This window comes from Strigops habroptila, chromosome 1 (assembly GCF_004027225.2).
Source record: "Strigops habroptila isolate Jane chromosome 1, bStrHab1.2.pri, whole genome shotgun sequence".
NCBI lineage: Eukaryota > Metazoa > Chordata > Aves > Psittaciformes > Psittacidae > Strigops > Strigops habroptila.
Genome location: NC_044277.2, coordinates 91,827,863 through 91,849,432, shown reverse-complemented (window position 1 = coordinate 91,849,432; position 21,570 = coordinate 91,827,863). Strand labels below are relative to the sequence as shown.

Genomic DNA, 21,570 nt, shown 5'->3' with positions numbered 1-21,570 from the left:
CGCTCCCATTTGCAGTTAGCAGAAAGAAAAGCCTGTGCATGTTATATTGGCACCTCTCCTTTTCAGAGTCCTCTGGGCTAATCTAGGAACTCTTCAACCTTCACCACTTAATATTATTTAAGAGCTAGGGTAAAGGTATTTTATTATTATAACCTAGTGACAGTGCTTTATGACTTCTGGTAGGGTATCCACAGTGTTTCCTATGTTACCTTCAGAAACATGCTGAGCCACTTATAATTTCTTTGAGGTAATAATTATTTTTTTTAACACTAAGGCGAAGGAGAGAAGTGAGGAAAACCAGGAATAGCACCAAGAAAGCTTGAAAATACACTTCTACAGTTACACTGACAGACCAGAGAGGTTCCATCTCTAAATTCTACTCCCTGAGCAAAAGGAGTTGGTCGAAGCAAAACAAACCAGCAGGAAGGCTTGAAGGCCATAAAGCTATGACCATCTTAGAAGGAAAAAACAAAACGAAACAAAAATAAACAAAAAAAGCCCAACCCGCTGCCACTAAGCACCAGAAAATACAGAATGCTTCTAAAAATACAAGGTCATAAAACACTGAACAAAAGCCAGGAAATTCAGAGTTGAGTATTAAATTACATGTCCTTAAATCACTTAGTGCCTCCCAGAAACCTGCTCTATGGTCATGAACCTCCTTTATTATCTTTGTATGGTGCATTAAACTTAGCATTTTTAACAGAATATTTTGTATGTAATAATAACGCCCCTCTATAAAGGAAAAAAGTCTCTGAGGGTACATTTAATCCTTTCATGGCAGCCAAATCCTGCCATGTGTCTGTGTTGCCGTTTTCCTCCTCCGATTAAACAGTAACATGTTTATCGAGATTTCAGTTGAATTTCCCCACTGTAAACTCTGAAAAAGGGTAATTGCAAGGTTGTTTTTTTCCCCTCCCATTACGTTCACTTGACTACAGACTGACAAAAGATCCAGTTCTTCGCGGCCAACTCAGAAGTGGTTTTGAATCCACAACACTTCTGCTTTAGGACTTGGGCCTAGAACACCAGATGTGTCTGTGTTTTTTCAGGTCAGAGTGTACGCTTATGTTTCCAGGTTTTATGACATTTCATAACAATCACCACAAGTTTTTCTTCCATCACCTCTTGCTGATTTACAGAAATGGATACTCCGATTTTTACCTTTTCTTTGAAAATCGATAACCTTAACTATGAAACGTCTAGGCAGAAAGTTATAAAGTCACCTTTATTAACACAAGCCCTATTAGCATTCCTTCCCTCAAATCACTCTGTAGGCTGTGTAATAGTTAGGCAAGACTATCACCAGTGGCTTTAATTCCATTTTTCACAGTTTAAAAATAAACCGTGTTTTTCTCTGTGCTTTCCCCTCCCGTCATTTCCGCGTTTAATAGCTTAACCCTTGCTCTCCTCTCTCGAAAGAAAAAAAGAAGAAAAGCCACTTCTTTCCTGGCTCATTACCATAAGCAGGACACGTCATGCCGATTCTCCTTTATTCTCCTGCCTCAGACCCAAACCTTCTGGTGATACCTGAATCCACGGAGGAAGTCTCAGAGTTTACATAATGCCCACTTCAGGAGCACAAGGAGGCGGAGATGGGGAGGGGGGGGGGGGAGCGGCCCCTTTGCCCCCCCCCCGCACCGCGACAGGAGCGGGGGGAGGGGAAACGAGAGAAAATAAAGCTGAAATAAGGAAAAACAAGACCCTTCTCCTCACGCTGCGGGCAATTTAGGGGATCGGAAGGCAGAGAAGGAGAAGAAAGAGAGAGAGGAGCGTGTGTTATTTCCTGTTATTGTTACTCCCGTGCCCACCGCCCGACGGAGGGGTCGGCCCGCAGCCCCCGGCCCAACGAGGGCCCCCGCGCCCCGCCGGGGCCGGAGGGGGGATGGCGGCGGCCCGGGCCGGCCCTCACCTTTGTAGTGTACCCGCAGGTTGTTCTGAGAGAGGCCGATGTAACTGAATTTGTCCTTCGGGCTCCAGGAGCGGGGCAGCGGCGTCTCCTGCTCGTCCACGGCCGGGTAGAGCCTCTTCAGCCGCCGTTTCAGCTCCTTCTCCTGCTCGTTCAGGGCCGGGTCGCCGTGCGGGAACGGCGCCGGGGCACTGGTGCCGGTGGTGCCGCTGCTCCCCGCCGACAGGCCCAGCGCCGCGCCGGCACCGCCGCCCCCCGCCGCCGCGGGCCCGCTGCCGGCGGCGGCGGGTGGCGGCGGCGCAGCAGTGGCCGGCGGCGGCGGCGGGTGGAGCAGCAGCGCGGCGGCCGGTGCGGGGCCGGGGTTGGCGGCGACGGCGGCGGAGGGGATCCCCGGCGCCGGCGGGGGAGCGGCGGCCGGCAAGGGGAGCTGCGGCGGCGGGGGCTGTTGTTGCTGTTGCCCGGACATCCCGGCTCCGGCCTCTTCCTCCGCCGCCACCTCCCGCGGTCGCGACTGTCACCGGACGGGCCCGGGGCGGAGCGACAGGCAGGCCCGGGCGCTGCGGAGTGAGACTGCCGTCGGCGGGTCACCCCCAGCCAGAGCGCCTCGAAAGGGGGCGGGGTGGGGGGGGGCCGCGATGACGACGACGACGGCGGCGGCGGCCCGTGAAGCTGCCGGCTGGGAGCTCGGGGTGCGGCGGGCCCGGGCCGGAGGGAGCGAGGGCGGGGAGAGGAGAGGAGAGCAGAGAGCAGCGGCGCCGGGCGGAAGCGAGGCGGGCGGAGAGCGCGCCAGGCGCCGCGGCAGGGCGGGCGGGCGGGCTGGCTGGCTCCCTCCTCCTTCTCCTCCCTCCGCCTTCTCCGGGGGCGCGCGCGCGCGCTCTCGCTCCGTCCGGCCCCGGCGCGCCCCCGCCGCGGTGCGTGCCCGAGTCAGCTGAGCCCCGACAGCGGCGGCGCGAGAGCGGGGAGAAGGGGCGGGGCCTCCGCCCCGAGGTGCGCGCCGAGGCGCGAGGGCGGCGGGGAAGGGCTGAGGGGAGTGGGAGGGGGCAGGGAGCAGGGAGCGGAGTGGCGGGTTCTGCCGCCGCCGGTGATGGAGAGTGCGGGAAGTAGCACCGGCGATGGGCTGGGGGCTGCATCCTGCCGGGCCCGGTCCTGCTGCTCCCGTGCCCCGCGGGCTGTGCCTGGGCACAAGGGCAATGGGAGGTGGCACTGAGAGCAGAACTGGACAGAGCAGGGCGGCCGTGGGGGATGGGGAAGCTCGGGAGTGCCTGTGATACTGTGGATACTCCACCAGGCTGACAGGGTCAAGGGGATTAGAATGGTGGTCCGGGGGGTAGGGGGAAGTGCTGTTTGGGGTCTTTTTTTATAGAATCAGCTAGATTGGAAAAGACCTGTAAGATCATCAAGTCCAACCATTACCCCACGACTGCCAAAACCACCACTAAACCATGTCACTGAGGGCCTCGTCTACATGGTTTTTGAACACTTCCAGGGATGGTGATTCCACCACTTCCCTGGGCAGCCTGTTCCAATACCTGAGCACCCTCTCAGTGAAGAAATTGTTCCTGATACCCAGTCTAAACCTCCCCTGGCGCAACTTGAGGCAGTTTCTTCTTGTCCTATTGCTTGTTACCTGGGAGAAGAGACCAACCCCCACCTCACTACAACCTCCTTTCAGGTAGTTGTAAAGAGCGATAAGGTCCCCCCCTGAGCCTAAACAACCCCAATTCCCCCAGCTGCTCCTCATAAGAGTTGTTCTCCAGACCCTTCACCAGCTTCATGGCCCTTCATTTTTCCTCCATTTTTTTCCCCTTTCTGCGGTTGTTTTTGCCTGTAATGTTGTTCATTAATCAGTGGTTGCCTGCGCTGATAATCCACGTGGCAGCAGTGAAAGAGAAACATTCACAGGCAGGCAAGCACGACTTTGAAAACATCAGAAGAAGAAGGGAATTTCTCTGGCAGGTCTAGAACCTGAAACATTGGGCACGTCGTGAGCCATTTCCAGCTGCCAGCGTGTTAGAGAATACGTACAGAAGCAGGAAGTAGAGGAGGTTAATTATGCTTCACCTGTGTGAAACAGCTGGTGAGGTAATGGAGGTGTGACACTCATAAAGGCTTGTATGAAGCTAAACATTTCTTCCCTATAGTCACCTACATATCCTGTGTCACGAGACTGCTCTGTGATGTCTAATAACATCTATGGCCTGACAAAATGCAATTATCTGAAAATGCCCTATCGAAAGGAGCTGCAAACTACACAAAAACTACACAAGAATAGAAATGCCTAGGACAGACGTCCGAACACGTGCTGGATCGTGCCTGAGGGTCAATTACTCTGGCACTGGTAGGCTACCTCCCACTAGATTTAAGTTTGCTTTCTAATACCTAGAGGTTGTTGTAAACCATCAAGCTTAGTAGTTTAGAGTTTGGGTTTTTTTTTTTTATACAGTATTTGGCTAGCATAAGCTTTGGGGAATACATTTGTTATGCTCATACGTGTAGGTGTGTCTTAACTCTTTTTCTGAATTTCAATAAATTTTCTGCTATGGCTACTTCCTGAGTCATGACTTGCTTAGCATTTGTACAGAAATATTTCATTACATCCATTTTGAGATTGCCACCATCAAGTTCCTGTTTCTTGTACAATAAGAAAGGAGAGCAAGTGTTTCAGTGGTTAACTCTTGATGTTACCTGCTACTCTGGTTGCTTTTATCCTGTCATTTACCACCTTCCCAGGATAAATGATCCAAATCTATCAGAACACTGGTTTTTATAAAAACCTTTTTCCCCAAACGTGCCCCCAGACAGACTCATCCACATCATTTTTTCTGAGGCAGGATATGCTGTAGACAATGCCAGAGGAGGAAAATTCTTTTATATAGAGGTATTCTAATACTTGGTATTCAGCAGTTTGTTATTTATTCCTCCTGTGTTCCTCTAGCTTATTTGTTTTCCGACTAGAGCGTCACGAGGATTACATAGCACATATTTATGTAAGTGCCCAATTGCTACTTTTCAGTTGTCGTAAATGAATTGGAACTTGTCAGCTTTAGAAGCGGTACTCATGTTCCTCTCTAACGTGCGTTATTCTGCATTTTCAATATTGAACTTAATTCACCATTACATGATCCATTCTGTTTCATTAGGCCTTCCTCATCATCACAGCCCCCTCTTGTCTTGCTTAACTGAAATAATTATGGCAGCTGCGGATTTTACTGTCTGACAATACAGCCCTCTTTCTAGATCAGTAGTAAACACAGCAACAACACGAGACTTGGGACAGAGCCCTGAAGTAGGCTGTCGTTAACTTTCCGCCATCGCAGCAACTCGCTGTTGAATTCTGCTCTTTGTTTCCCAGCTCCAGTTTCTGAGCCGTGATAGTACTTTTCTTTTTGTCCGGTGATTACTGAGCTGCTTGAGTCGTCTGTGGCTTAAGGGTTTAATTGAAGGCCTTTTGAAACACTGTAAAATATTAACTAGTCCACCAAAATAACTTTGGGGTTTGGGTGGGGTTTTTTGACACTTTTTTTTTGTTGGTTGGGGTTTTGTTGAGGTTTTTTTTGACACTTTCAAAGAATTTCAGTAGATGGATGAGCTAGAAATTATTTTGCTTTGCAGAAAAGCCTTGTTAGGCCTAATTTCATATACAGTGAGTCTCTTCTGTATGCTTGTTCTTTGTTTATATTTACTTTTAGTGATCATTTCAACCAAAGAAAATGCCATCCAAGCATTCTAGCAACTGAGGGTATTTACTTGGCCTCTTGTTGAATATATCAACAGGGTCTCAACATATTGGACATGGGTTTTAAAGCAAGCGCAGCTGATCCATTCCCTCCATCACACCAGGGTGCAGCTCCTCCAGGCAGGCATGGTGCATGGGCATCAGCTCACTGTTGGTACGTTCCTCCAGGAGCACAGAGCCAGAGGACAGGGGAGAGCAGCCCCTGACTGACACCCTCCAGGCAGCATTGTTAAGAATGAAGCTGTCTTGACTGCACAAGCACATCCTCTTCTCATGCAGCTCTCAACAGCAGAGTGTTCATGTAACTGAGGCTGAGGTTCATGTAACTCCTATATCCTGTGTTGGCTGCTCTCTATGTTTTCTTCAAGAGCAAGGAAGTGGGCTATGGCCACTGGTGCCAGTGATGCTGATAGCATTCTGGCTGTCATCAGGAAACAGAGGCCAGATTCTCCTTGGGAGTCTATTTCTGTGCATGTCCCTTGTCCCACCTGTAGGACCAAGCTTCCTAGTTCCGCATGAGTTTAGTACGTGTGCCTGACGAATTTCCAGCCACTTTCTCTCTGAAATCTAATATCTCCAGTTTGTAGTGATGGTAACTGCTTTCTGTTCTTATTTAGTATTTCTCCTGGTTAAGTTTTTCCAGTGCGTGGTTTCTTTGTAACTGTTTTGGAATTAATTTTCCCTGCTTCAAAAAGCTGCTTGGAAATCAGCAATGTGTTATTTCTTGTTGCAACTACTGTGCTGAATTACTGGTCCTAGTCAGAAAAGACAACTACTAAGAAGTATACTATGGCATTTCAGCAGTGTTAAGGATAGATCTCTTCAAACTACCTGAAGGAATTTTTTGCTGAGCCCTTTGCTATTTGGACTATTTTTTTCCTGCTAATTTAATTGCTTATGTATAGGATAGGCTTGATGAACTGACAAATGAAAGACTTGCCAAAATGAATCATGTATGAATTATAGGCCATCATCAGCTATTAACTTGGTTGAATCAAATGGTAATCAAGTTGCAATTTACAGTATTACTATATTGCTGCTCACACATAACATGGTGCTTCTGCTTTTATGAAACTGAGCAATCTGCTAATAGAAATAATTTTGTTGTATGAGTCAACTGTACCTGTGCCTATCTTAGACTAGGAGTGATTAGAAATCTCTCTTGTTTGCCAATGCTTCAGTTGTGGTATATATATATTTATACATATGAAACAATATATAGGGAGAGATCTATATCTATTTAGTTTTGGCACTTGAACACCAGCGTGTACATGCAGCAGGAGCAGGCTTGTTCTCTGTATTCTGTTCTTACCTTTCCAGTATGTACATGGGCATCTATGGGGACTCCAAGTTCTATACAAGTACAATCCACTCTTCGTGCAAAATCTCACCAAATTTAATCTCTGTAGTCCAATTTCTTTCAATTTCTTTAATTGTTAATGAGTTTAAAGTTTATTCATAGTTAACTTCATGCTTTTCTTTCAAAGCTCTTTACCATATCCTCTTTCCACACTGAAGAACAATTATTTTTGATCATTTTCTGGTGCATAGAGTTACTGCTCTTTGTTTGTTTGTTTGTTTTCCCCAGTATTAAAAGGCATTTTAAGGAGAACTGAAAATCTGTTCATTGGGATAGATCATAAATAGAAGATAGCATAGTCTCTGCTGGCTGGGTTACTGTACAGGCGTCGTATTCTAACTAGAATGTTAAAATGGGCACAGAAATAAAATGATGTGGTTTATTCACAAGACAAAATTATGTGGGGGCAGGATAGAAAATATGATGAAACACATTGGTTTATTCCTTTTGTGAAAACAGATATCAAATCATAACACTATTAGAGAAGTGATTCTCAGCTAGCGGGTCAAGATCCATGTCTGAGTCATCACGAATTTCAGCCAAGGGCAGAAGCATGCTGGTATGATTTAAATGTTTAAAAAATCACAGTGGCCAGAATTTCTACAGTAAAAGAGTTTATTTGGCCAGATCAGCTTTGACTAAAAATCCCTTTGTGGTATGTAACCAAATGAAGTGAGGCTGAGGAACAGGAAAAGACGGAAGGGAAGAGGGAAAGAGCTAACCATCCAGCCTCCTTGGACTAATGGCTGAAGCACTCTGCACTCCTTTTCCCCTTGCCCAGGCTAGGTACATCGGCAGCCTGACTCCTGCGAGTGGCTGGAAGAGTTCCAGTACCCTTTTAACTAACGAGGGGGCAGGAGGGCCACAGAACTGCCAAGTCTGGAAACTGCTGTGGCTGGGCACCATGGGACATTCTCTATATGATGTTTAGGGTGGAAATTTGCAAGTTAGGAGCTTTCAGCAAATATTTTCAAGTTCCCGTGGCAAACCGGGCGGTGTTTTGTTTCCAGTCTGTGCATTGGTAGGATGCCCATTACCATAGATGAGCAAGCTCAAAGGCTGCGGGCTTTCAGAAACACATGGGATGTGTCAAGCTGACCCACTTCTTGAAAGCCAGGCTAGGCCTTTGTGAAATGTCCCGTACTTGTTAGATGTTAGGATGTCAAGAATGTTTAAGTCTCCACTGACGGGATAATTATTGTTATGGTGTTTATAGAGGTGGGAGGGCCCTAAGGGAAAGGAGGCCAAAAAGGAGAATCAGGAAGTGAGATGAGTAAGGCTCCTGGAATTGCATGCAGATGGAGTTTCGTCGTGCTTTTTTCTTTAGCTCACTTGGCTCTTCAGTAAAATAGATGTTTACATATGAGAAACTATTTTTTTCCTGTCTGCATCTCTCACACCTTCAAATTCACATGTTCCATATGCTAATCTTAGTGGCAGAAGTAGATTTTAAGTGGACTTTAGGAACTTGAAACTGTTGAGTGAAGGTGAAAACACTGAGTTTTCTTAGTTTTATTTATTGTAGCTCCTCCTAGTACTACTGCCAATCTGTAGTTTGCCTCTTTCAAATCTGTTCCAGGGAAACCAGTTAGCATCAAATTCTGAATAGCTGCTGAAATCTGAAATCCTGAAAATCTGCTGCCGTTGTTAGACAGTAGTATTTGACTATGCAGGACTGATCATTATGTTATGATTTATGGAATATATTACATACACCAGAAGCCTGTAGGATGTACAGACAGTTGCCTCCTTTTATTTTAAGAGTACAAAAACATGCATCTACAAAGCACATCGTCTGACAAAATGCAATCATTTTCTAACTTTGTTCAGTCATAGTAACCTTGGAGAATACTTGCATGACAGAGCAACTAAAATATTCCAAACAAGGTCATGATTTTGCAGGTGATTGTTTTCAAGATTAACTTGCCATTTTATGTGCTGTCATGATTGCAATGTATATGCTCAGAAGCTTTGAGGAAGAGTAGCTTCCTGTTCTAGTACATATTATTATTATTATGATCAGCAATTATTGTTGTTTGCCAAGCCACACCTATGCTAACCTCTGTCATCAACAATAGTGTTTAATCAGCTTAAAAATGACTGAATCTTATCTACTTGGCAACTTCTTTTAACTTACCTTATGAACTTACCTGTGTGAAGATACTATAGATTATGATATGAAAATCTTCACTACGTAACAGCCGTGGTATTGTCACTGGTTTGTTATGGCTGCATGGTACTGCCATTCTTGGTAGTGTCTTAATAATAAAGTCGGTTTTCCTTTCTAGGAATGAAAATGCTGAGACAGACCGAGAGGTTATCTGACCTCCTCTCCCCTACATGGCTGGACCAGCTATCCCATGAGCATTCCTGACAGGTATTTGCTTAAAATCTTCTTAAAATCTCCTATGACTGATACGCTAACAGGTTTGTCTTGTGTTTTGACTAGTAACGATGTCAGGGAATGCTTGAGTGGTTTAAAAATACATATTTAACTCAGTCTGAAAACTAGATGGAATACAGGCTTTTCTGTTGCTTTAAAAAAATTTTCAGCAGTGCTTTTTGAAACACAAAATTCAAGTTTTGATCCAGATTTGCATTGCCACAGTAAGCGTTCAAAACTCATGAGTCAATGCCCACCCACAAATGAAATTGGCTTAAAAGCCCATTTTCTTAAAAATAAGACATTTAGAGAAGATGGGTAGGTGGTTGGTTATCTGCCATCTGTTTTCTGAGCTCTTAGGAGACCTTCCTTTCATATTTACAAGCTTTTGACATATAGAAGAACTGAAAATTTGCTTTAAAAAATATAAAACCTAGGATTCTTACTGCATTCCCTTGACTGGCAGCTGAAAAAAGTATTGAAGGATTTGTGTTGAGAAAATGAAAATCAGCAACACCTAGTTTGACTTAACCGCATTCTTCTCTGTGTAAAAGCTCTGTAGAGAAACAAACAGTAATCTTTATATACAGAGCCCTTCATGTTGAATATATTTAGTATATTTTGCGAAAGGTTGAGGAAAAGTGTGGAGTGCAAAGTTTTCCATCTCTGAAAGCTCTCCATTGTATATTGCTAACTTCAGTTTTCTGTTTCTTAAGGTACTTACTGTGCAATAATACTTGTTAATAGGCAAATGCTGTCTCTGCTTCTGGGCCCTAGTAAGGTCAGACTTATGGTAGGGAGAAAATTATTTTTAAACATAGAGATTGTAGGAAACTATCAATTCAGTGTTGTCATGGATTTGTCACACTTGGCTAGTTCTTGGTAATTAAAGGAAGGTTTTGAGAAACAAGTAGTTTGCTTAATTTTACTGGTCTGTGGATAGGAGTTCTAGGATAAACTTGCTTGTTAGAAATTCCTTATTTCTTCTAGTGAATTTGTTATGTTCTTGTGACTCCTCATTTCTTCTAGTGAGTGTGTTATGTTGTTGACGTGCCAAGCAACTGTGACTAAATTCTGTGAATGCAAGCACACTCTTTTATATAGCTCTTGGGTGGTTCTAGCAACTTGCAAATTTACTGAAGTGCCATATGAAATTCATGTGGCAGGTAGCATTTATCCCCAGCTCTGAATTAACCCTTATAAAAGCGGAGTCTGTAGGAGGCCATATGTTCTAGAGAAGGTCATTCTCTCTAGCAATAACCAGTAGCATGAAGTTGTACTGGAGAACCAGCCCAGTAGCAAGAGCAATACAAATCATATAGGAAAATCCTATCCTTAGCTTAATTTAGATTTTTCTTGTTTGCTGCACCAACCAGCCTGGATTTTTAGATGAGGGTCCATGCTAAAAAAAGTTCATTTGACACTCTTAAGAATCTGAAAGTCCATTTCTAAAAGTTATTGCCAGGCTGCAGAAAGGTACGAACTGGTGCATGGAGAGATGTGTTTCGAGAGAGATGTTTCAGTTCTGATTGATGTAAGGTTCCTGGGCCACACAGACCTCTTAGCCAGCACTGTGGAAGCATAGCAGAAGCTGTCAAGCACATGATTTCTCTCTGTGGAAGGCTTACATTGGTTGTGGATGAGCTGGTGGTGAGCTTTACCTGGAACAAATCTAGCATGCCCAGTAAGAGCGTTCTGTGTCAGTATTAGAAGCAGGAATCGCTTCACTATCCAGTGCGTTAGGTGTCTCACTTAAGTTCTCACCTTGGTTCTGTCAGCAGTTAATGGAGAAAAACAGGCACCTGGACAACGTCCCTCCCATTCTAGTGCATTTGACAAAAACAGATGAACATATTCCTGCTCTGGAAAAAAGTTGTATGCGTTCATACAACTGAAGACTACCAGGGTGAAAGTGCACTCAGAGGGAAAGAATTAAAGCTGCAAAGGTTAATCCAAATTAACATGTTTCTTCTTATTATTAAATATATTAAACTTTGAAACGTTTATAATGTGTTACAATATTTTTACAGGCATGATATATTTACTTTAACTTCACTGTGTGGGAAATTTAAATCTATGCTGTTTTAGCTAGCGTCATTTGTGGGGGCTTTGTTTGCTTTTAGCGATTTCTTTTAGTACATATTTGGCTCACAGAGACAGCATATTGTTCAAAGCTTTCTTTTGCTCTCCAAAGCCTCTGCCTGCAGCATGAATTCCTTTATTTGATGCAATTCAGCACAAGGGTCTTTACCTGACCTCTGCGGGTCCCAAATGAGCTGTTGGGTGCCACCAAGCAGCCTCCTGACACACCTGGTCAGCACAAAGCCAAGCTGTGTGTGCAGCCCAACCTGGCACACAGGTGGCCCAGCAGGAAGAGCAGCAGTGGGTATGGGCTGGCTTGCTGTCCTGCTTCCCGGCCTGAGCTTTGTGTCTGAGCAGGGAGAACCGGAGGTGGCACTGGCTAAATGCTGAAGAGGTGAGACCAAAAGCTGCTAAGGATGCGGTACAGCTGAAGTGAGACGTGAGTCAGTGACGTGTCATCCCTGGCTCATAGGAAGAGGCGAGACAGAGCTTGGGCAAGAGGAAACACACGTGCAAAATTAAATACTTCATAGGAAAAATAGGTTCTTCACCTCAGTTACTGACATCTCAATTTTCACCAGGAACTGCGGTACGTAGTATGTTAATGTTGGCCCTAAGACTGCCCCTTATCTCTAGGAAAAGATTTGACCTTTTGCAGACTTGTTACATCTTTGCAGCATTTTCTCTCTACCCTCCAAACCTCAGTCTGTTTTCTGCATTGAACTTTCCTGCTGTGTATCCTTTCATCTCTTTTTATGCAGAAGTTACAGTTCCTTGTGGGCAGAGATGCTTATTTGTCTGTTATAATTTATCCACTATATAGGAATCATGTAGTTATATAAAACAGTAATACTATTAATAGCAGAGAAGGCAGCAACTTCTCTTTCAAACTTTAAATACAAACTCTCTATCAATTTAAATGGAAGCATAATCCATAATTAAAGTGGCACAGTCTTATATACAGGAATATTGAACCACAGCAAAAAACGCAGGAAAAGGAAGTATTATAACCACATCTACCCACAGAGAATATAAATGCAGCCACACAGATCTTCCAAATGTTCTTTGGTCAGGTATGCACTTACAGTTTGGTATTGGCTCAGGCAGGACTGATGTGAACTGGAAGACAAAACCAGCAAACATCACTGGGGCAACAGTGCAGGAAAAGTGTAGGACCCCCCCCCACATACACACTGTAACAAGGAACTGATCATCCCTTGTTAATGAACGGCCAGTAACAAGTGTGTGTGGAAGCAGTAGTTAAAAATTGGCCTGCAAGAAGGGCCAAGTGATGGTTATCTGAGCTTATGCTTTCTGGCTTTGGCAGCCAAGGATTCTCTGTGTTTCTGAAGACATGAATGCTAACGATGACATATCCAGCAACATCTTTGCAAGAGGCGTACTGAAGTTGGACATCAACACTGCCTGAAAGACAGCTCCTCTTCCTTTTAATATGGGTCCTAAAAGCAAGGGAAGGTAGGAAGAGGAGGAGCTGTAAGTAGCTGGAATTAGCCCTGTATTTTATCAAAACCCTGTATAGTTTCTGAGCCTGTTCAAGAATGACCTTTTACTTTAATTTTTAACTGAGAAGAAAGGACATAGTGTACAGGTATAATATTTAGCCTCTAATGCTTAGTGCAGAACTTAAAAAAACATGGTAGGAAATAGCCAGTTATCTACTGGGCATCTACATATGATTCTACGATACTATTGTATTTAATTTAAAGACATTGTCAAATTAATAAGGCATGAATTGTTATTCTGTTTATTTACTTATCATTAAGTGATAGAACATTCTTTTCCACATCCTGAAGGTCATTACCACAGTATATTTATTTTGGCTCCTCAGTGATGTTGAACATCCAGTACTGTGCCTTTTACAAACATATACATGAAAAAAAATTCACTAATTCACTCTTCTTCAGTGCTGCCAAGAACACAGCAAAGTGTAATCAAGCTGCATATGGTTTGACTGCAGTAAAGTGTCTGCACCCTGCCTACACTACAGGTGTAGATTTACTGGAAGAAATATCCCAACTAGGTTTCAAGGGTTGGATAAAATCCTCCTAGGGGAACTTGAGTGCCTGGTAGAAGAGCTGTCCTCAGCTGGCTCCAGTTTGTTTCCTCTGTCTCACATTCTGTGCCTAAACAAGAGTTACACTCATGGCTGTGGTGCACAATTCCAATCTACTTACATGTTTTCCTCCCACAATTATGAACTAGTAAGAGAAAAAAAATTGACCAACAGTCCTTTAGTTACAAAATCAACAGATGCATGACACAAATTCTTGAATGTGCCATTGCAAGATGATACTCTTAAAGTAAACATCAAAATATTAGGCACCACACAGTTGTGCCTTTGTTTTCTGGGGCTCAGATGATGGACAAAGCATCTACTCTAATACTGCAAGAGCCTCTGACTAAAAGTTCCAAAACAAAAGTCCTACTCCTCCAATCTTGCTTGTGCTAGCAGAATATTGGACTCCCTTGGATTCTCACTGGTAAATCAAGCTTCACATTGGCACATAGCGTATCAGGTATCAAAACCCAGGGCCCTGTATTGGAACAGGAATGGAGATGTTTCCTTCAAAGGGGCATGCAATATTTAAAGTATGCAGTATGTAACTGAGGAAATAAACATGAGGTAATAAAGAAAATGCAAGCCAGTAGTAATCTGACTACTTTTAGGGGATTTTTTTTTTTTTATATCTAGTTGAACTCCATATGTGAACTTCAGAGAGATACTGTAGTAATCTTGTACAGTAATCAGTGTACCGTGATTGTATATGTTACAGAGTTGAAAGAACCTTTTCCATAGTTGATTCTATTTAAGAAAATGTATTTAATACTAATTTGAATTTACTTTTTTTAATAGACGATCATGCATAAGAGTGAAACAGGAAACATTTTAAAATTAACTTGTGCGTCTCTGGCACAATCACTTGGCTGTTGTGCTTGCATCTCTAGCTGATGACATGAAAGTCACTGCAAGACAGATTTAATCTGGCTGTTGGGTATTTTTCAAAGGGGCAGAGACTACAGGAAGCTTTCCTAACTTGACAGACCTTCTGTGTGGAACTCAGCTGTCAGGCAGGACTGAATAGTAAGTGTCTCAGCGAGGCTTTGCTCTCAAATTCAGACAGTTCTTCCCTACCTTGTCCTGGGGCTGCTGCAATTCAAGCAGCACCCCTGCCTGGCTGGGCTGAGGGTGCACATAGTCACAGGTATGAGAAATGTTGCATTTGTTCCTTCAGAGGCCACCTTAAGAAAATAGAAGTCAGAACCAATGAACAAAATCTGCACTGGTTGTACATGTTCCAAATAGGTCACAAACATCTAGTTTAAAAGCTTGTCTCTATTACTGTTGTGCCTGTTTGAACAGGCTGAGGAAAAGAAACATGCAGTGATTATCTGGTTTTGCCAATTCTATTATAGGTTAATAAGCACTTTGACAGGTGCTGGTCTTCAGGTTTTTGTCTGTTAAAACTATATAGGACTTCATCTGCAGACCTCCATGTGCTTTCAAAAAGGGTTATTACCCCACTTTGACTGCTGGAAAATGGTGGTGAAGAGGTGCAGCGACTTGGTCAGAAGTCACCCAGCTGGCCAGTGTCAAAACTGTGGATAAATCCCAGGACTAATTCTTTATCCCAGAAGCTGCCTCAAAATAAATAATACAGAGAATTGTGCAATGGAGTGTACTTTCGGGAATGGTGGCAGAACATTATATGAAAATACATATAACAAACTGAAATACTGGGAAGTCATTAGATTTAAGACAAGAAAATAACCATAGAAGTATGTGTGAGATTAAACATAATGTAGTAAAGGAACTTTGCTTTGGCAAGGTGAAATTTTTATTTTTAAAACATGCTGCATTTTCTATATTATGTCTCTTAAGTCATAGTTTCTTGTTTGTTTTTGTTTGCTTGGGGTTTTTTTAAATGAGTAAGGGTAGCAACAATGACTACAGCCCTGCAATTTCCTGAAATGCAGCTTCTGGAAGTAGTATAGATATACATTTGCAGACTCTCAATCTAACTGGTGGTTTTGACTTGTGCTTGCTAGATAATCAGTTCTGAATCTCATTTCATCAAGTTACTCCATGCTCTCACCAACAGATCACTCACGTAGAAGTTAACCATGGGGGCAACCATTATGGCATACAGCCCTCTTGATCTACAGGTGTCTTGGAGCATCTGCAACCCAGCTGGACATCCCTAGGCCAGCTCAATTGTGTTTGGGCACTATTGAGTATACATGCATTTCAGCCCTTCGCTTTGTCTAGGTCATGTGGCTGACCACAAAGTCCTGGGTCTAATGGTAGAGTTCCTGCAGCTTATTTTGTGGCTCTGCTATTTTGGGTAGTCTGAGCTTCATTCATTCTTTCAGAAAATCAGTGGAAGCAGTCAGTCCTGAAGGAATCAGCTCCTTTAGTCTTGGGCAGTAGAAGACATGCACGGATGGAGGTAAAGTAATTTAACATCTACTTTCATTTGTCTATGTAATTTTTTTCCTCACTACGCATCTCCATTCTTTTCCACAAGATTCTCTTGCAGACTCATCTGAGTTTAGGCTACTGCACACAATGCAAATCACAGTCTCTGATATTCATCCTGTTTCTTCTGGTTTTCTTTCAAACAGCCTGCAAGACTTTCTACTTGTTTCTTCAGGCCAGTCACACCTTTAAAATAACCTTATCAGGTGGCTGAAATCCTTCAACATGGAATATGTTGCTTAGTTACCTCCAAGCTGAAGGTCATGCTTAAAAACTGCTTTACCCTGGGTTGCAGCTGCCTACCTTTGGGTTCTGTGTGAACAGATCATTAAGGTTTAATAACATCTGTTAAGCCCTTTGCCAGGAGCCCTTGGAAAGACAGTCCAACAAAAGGTTGTACACCAAGACCAGAGTCACTCAAAGCAGAGTTTATGTCACACACACACAGGTATGAAGATGCGAATATTGAACAGGCTGGGATGGATTCCTCAAGTCATTGCATGTGTTATCCGAGGATATGGGGCCAGCTCTCTCACTGACCCTTCCCCACAGCAGCAGCATCATAAAGACCAAGTCAGTAAGTGTCCCAAGGGCTGTGGTCCCCTGCCCTGTGCTGAGCAGGGCGACCAGTCCTTCACAGAGGCAGTGGGACAGCCCTGCAACAAGCCTGGGGACTGTGAGGTTACCTGGGTGGAAGAGGGCTGGCTGATGCCCACATCTTGCTGGTGCAGCAGGCCTCTCCCTTGCAGGAGTGCCAGGGATCCCTCTCCAGCGCGCACGTTCCCCGGGACGCCAGATGAATTATGGATGAGTCAGCCAGAATTTTTCCACACGCTTCCGCTGCTGCACAGTGCTCATCGCCAACTGAGCTGTGGTTTTCAACCGCTGTCTGGGCCTAGTGCTTCCAACATTAAAAAAAGGAAAAAAATACTGCTCTCTTTTTTCTGGAGTGCTCCATGACAGGGCATGGGGAATCCCGGCACTTGTGCAGTGTCAGGCCCCCGCAGCTGTAATGTTTTGCTGAATAGCCTAGCATGTGTTAGAAATCATTTGGTCCTTTCTGCAAGCTTTGCTCCCCTGTCCCTCCCACTAGCTGAGTGTATCGACAGAGTCAATTAGAAGAGACAGCAGCAATGCTGAAACTGATTTGAATTTCAACCAGGATCTGCTAGCAACTAGAGCTATGTACTGAGAGCTGAGGGCAGCCAGTTACCCAAGGACCTAGTGACTGCCCATGTGTACGAAAAGTATTTTGTTTTTTATTTCAGTCCTTAGCTAGATCTAGATTAATTTCTGGTTAGCAAATGTTGATTTCTTTTGCTCTTCTTTGGGCACATGAAATGTGTGTGGTCTTAATTTGCGATGATCATAGGAAAGAAACAGTCCAGTTCTGGAAATGTTTGCTATGAGACAAAGCACAAAATCCTTCCTACAACAGCATTTGGTGAGTCCTTTCAGAAAGACTGTAGCTTTTGTAAATGGGATAAAGCAGCACTGATGTCAAACTGTACAGTATGGGAGACTAAGCGTTAGTTCAAGCCTTATTATAAATTTCTATTATCTGCATTCAAGTTGCATCTAGAACTCCCAATCAAGACAGGCTTCAGCTGTGCTAAACACTACATCCATAGAAATGACAGTTTGCACTTTAAAGCACTTAGCATCTAAATAGACAACATGAAATAAACTGGTGTGAAGTCAAAGAAATGAAAGAAAGATCCCTACCGGCTCTTTACCTAGGCACAATCAGTAGGCTGCTTGGCTGCATTCAGGGAAGTCTGAACTCTATGTTTATCTTCAGACAGCCTGAAAACTCATTGATTTTAATGGGAGGGAATCATACGAGTATTTTCCCTGAATATATGTATGACCCCTGAATCCAGCCCTGAGGAGGAATTTGAAGATGAATGACATACTGTTTTACAGGCTAAAAAACACGGCCGAGATGTTGCAGAAAGGAGTACAGGACAGTCATGCTTTTGGGAAGGCCATAACTAAGGTCTCCTGGAATTGCCCATAACAGCAAAATTCCTTGATTTGCACAATCCTCAAGTGCTATTAGAATGCAGAGGTCCCAGTTGGCCCTTTTGAATTCTTGGAGGGTAGTTGTGTAGGGCCCTATTTACATAGCATATCATCTCAATTATTCATGCACACATTTTATGACACCTTTGCTATAGTAATTAAAAGGACTCCTGGCTGTGAAGCCAGAATATGATCCAAGCACAATACTGTGATGGAGGTAATTGATCTTTACCCTGAACTACTCTATCCACCTTATTTCTAGCTTTCACCTCTGGCCATGGGATGTGGCTATGTCTTTGAGTGTAGGATGACAGAGCCCCTTGCAGTTAAGAACCTGCACAGCCTCCTGTTCATCATCAGGTTCCCTCTTAGTCTTCTTTTCAATAAACTAAAGAAACTGATCGTAAGTCTCTTACCATAAATCAGCTTTGCTTAGATATCATGTAACTCTTATTGCTCCTTTGCGATGCTTAAATTGTCAACATCATTTTTCTCAAGCGTGGGCACCAGAACAAGACACACTATTCCCTTAATGTTACTGTAATATCACCTCTTTACTCCTACGGAAGGTATTCTACACCCAGGGATCACATCAGCCGCCTTAGTCACTGCATCGTTCTGGTAGCTCCTGTGCTGCAGGTTGCCCATGTGATGAGGTTTGTCACTGATTCTTGGAATACTGTGATTCATTCAAAGCTGTCTGCACTGCTGCAGTGAGTGGGGGCCCACCTGCAGGTGAGAGAGCAGAAGTCATTTTAAGTAACCTTTCATTTTTTGCCTCTGGACCACATCAGCACAGCACGCACTAGGGTGGCCACAGACAGCGAGGTGTGCTGCAGTTCTGCTGCAGCCCACTACTTACTTAAACATTCCTGTCATCCTATGGAAAAAACCCACACATTTACTCATGTACAGTTTATCACTGATCATATTTCTGTATTGGTCTGAAATACATCTACTTTGCTATGCTGCAAAGGCCACCCCAGACCAAGGTTTCTCATGAGGCACAGCAATGGCATAACTTCTTTGAAGAGGAGGAGACTCCTTTCTTTAGATATAGAAGTATGTTTCTAAGTAAGCAAACAGAGCTAAAAGGTGGTAATTAAAGAAGTGTCATCTATTTTCCTTTCAAAATGAAAATACAGTGCTGTGTTTAGAAACCTCTGTAACAATGCAAGGTTTCTATAAGTGCATTTGTTTACCCAGAAGATTTTATTGTACTGTTTAAAGTTTAGGCAAAACCAAATCAAAAGATCACAGAAGTAGTTGTGTTGTATGTTACCGGTATTGTAGCACTGTGATATAAGCCAACACAAGCCTCTAGTTTGACAAATCAGTTTTTAATTACTAGATTTGAAGACAAAAGCGTTGTTCTCATTTCTCAAATATTCTATCAGGTTTTCTATCTTAGGTACATGTTCAATCTAAGTAAAATTATCATGTTCGTGCAGGATATAAATATACTCCAAAAGACTAGCGTGTGCAATGCTGCCCTGCTTTTAACTTTTCTTGTCTGAGATTACAGAGCAGAATCCACAAAATTAAAAAAATAACAGTTAAAAGGCAGCAGATTGTCTGTTTAGCCCTGGGAACAGGTTGCTGAAATTTGGATTTAGCTCTGTGCCAACAGAGAAAGCATGAAGGGAAATCAAAAAAGGAAGACCCGGAGTCATACACACAAAAATATATCAGTGTCAGGTCACTGCAATCCGGAGTAGAGAGTGTCAGAAGTTTTCTGAGGTAACTTTGTTCAAAGGATTAAAAAAACTCACTTCATTTACACCAGTAAATTGGAACACAAAATACAGCATAGCTTACATATTTTCATTTCAATAATAGTGCTGTAAACTGAAACATATGTCAGTCTCAATACAAAATAGGAATAAATTCATCTCAATTCAGTACCCCCTTATCCCTGTCCTGTGATTCTGGCACTAGAGCCAATATAATCAGGAAAAAAATAACACATGCTCTGGAACAATGTGTAGGTGCTTCATCATGCCTAACTGCGGCAATTTGGGAACCGTGCCTGTGTGTAATTTTTGTATTCTGATTTAAGGTAAGAAATTGCTGAGTTATCAAGTCTCTCAGTGGATGTGGAGCTGAACCATCAGGCCCATGTCACACACCTTCCAGAGATGAGAAGGCAGACAGTTACTAAAACTCGATTGCTCCCATTCAAAATGGGAGCATGTTTCGAAAGTCAGACAGCTGGGGGTTGAACCAGTCCTGCTGTGTTTGCCTGATGGGTGAGGAATAGAAGAACTTTCTCAGATGTGGAGCATAGGCCAGGATTGAGCAGGGATTCCTCATTGCTGGGGGGTATGGCGTGATGATGCAGCTAAGCCTCTTTAACAGCTGACACCAAATGGGGCAGTCCTGACTCCCCCAGGCTGTGCTCGTGTGATCCTGTGGTGGGATGGCTCACTTGGCTAATCCAGAAAAAATACTGCTCACCTTGTTTGGCAGAGTTAGTTTTCTACTAGTTTAGGTCCCTTGAAATCTTTGCTGTGAGACAAGATGAGCTCCAGTGCCACAGGAAGGGAAGCTGCTGGGGTGCACAGCTAAGGAGGAGGTGGAGTGGAATCGCCCCTTTTTGGCAGCGAGTAATTACTGGATGAGGTGAGAGAAACTAATTCCACCATGGGCCTGACAAGCTGGGGGTGCACTCGAAGGTGCAGAAAGCTTGAGCAGAAAAGGCAACCCTCTTTTGATAGCACATCGGTTTAGCTGTGAGATCCAACTCACAGCTAAGGTAGATGTTTTGTATGGTTTGATGGAGAGCAGAAAGCTTCAAAGTCTCTGACCCCAGCCCAAAGAAAGCTCAGAAAACTCGGGGAAGGAAAACCACACAAATACCAATTATTTTCCACAGATCTGTATGTTCTTTAGCTGCCTCAGTAGGGCATGATCAGTGCTAGCACTCCTTAAACACGTGCCCAGTTGCTTCCACAGCCGTATGTCCATGAAGAGACACTCTGTACTCAGTAACTCTATACTCAGTACCTCTATGTTACTATATAGGAAGGGAGGGACAAAACCTGTGCTTGAATTACGGGAAACATGGGGCAATAGGAGAAGTAATTACGTTTTGGGGGATTATAGAAGCCAAGCTGTAAAAGGTCTCATTTCCACAGAGATGTAACAGAGAGTTTCTGTGCAGGAAACCAGGGATAGAGCTGAGCCTCTGAGCTGCTCAGATTAAACACAGTGGAAGAACACATGGACCCAATACAGCAGGAGCTAACCTTCACCACCTAGGAGCAAGACTGTATGATAACCGCAGGGCCTAGCTCCACCTCTTTTTCATCATAATTTTTCCTTGGTGAAATATTCAGAGCCCTTTTGGTCCAGCCTACATCTGTATTTCCTGACTGAAATGGAATATGATCCCCTCACCCAAGTCCCCCGACCAACAGTGCCTCATTTACTTTAGGCAGAAAAAATGATGTGCAGTCACTGGCCCTATTTTTCCTGTTACGAAATCATTTATCAGTATGCTAGTCTTTGCCTGCTGAGCTAACCCACATTAATAAAGCAAAATGCAAATGATGTGCTTGTCTCTGCTGACCCTGAC

At 43.7% G+C, this 21,570-nt stretch overlaps 1 protein-coding gene across 7 annotated transcripts in view; it reads right to left on the bottom strand.

Moving 5' to 3' along the window:
- Positions 1–2,718, bottom strand: part of RANBP9 (RAN binding protein 9) — a 40,581-nt gene extending 37,863 nt beyond the window's left edge. For 5 of the 7 annotated variants that reach the window (XR_003990020.1, XR_003990045.1, XM_030476268.1 and 2 more), the window contains exon 1: positions 1,913–2,700. Coding sequence is in view for 5 of the 7 variants with exons in the window: in XM_030476268.1 (XP_030332128.1) it covers positions 1,913–2,375 (463 nt within the window). In the remaining 2 variants the exon portion in view is untranslated. Of the gene's footprint in view, positions 1–1,461; positions 1,531–1,912 lie in introns of all 7 variants that reach the window. The other 2 variants (XM_030476591.1, XM_030476197.1) reach the window with 2 other exon arrangements.
- Between the last annotated feature and the right edge of the window lie 18,852 nt (positions 2,719–21,570).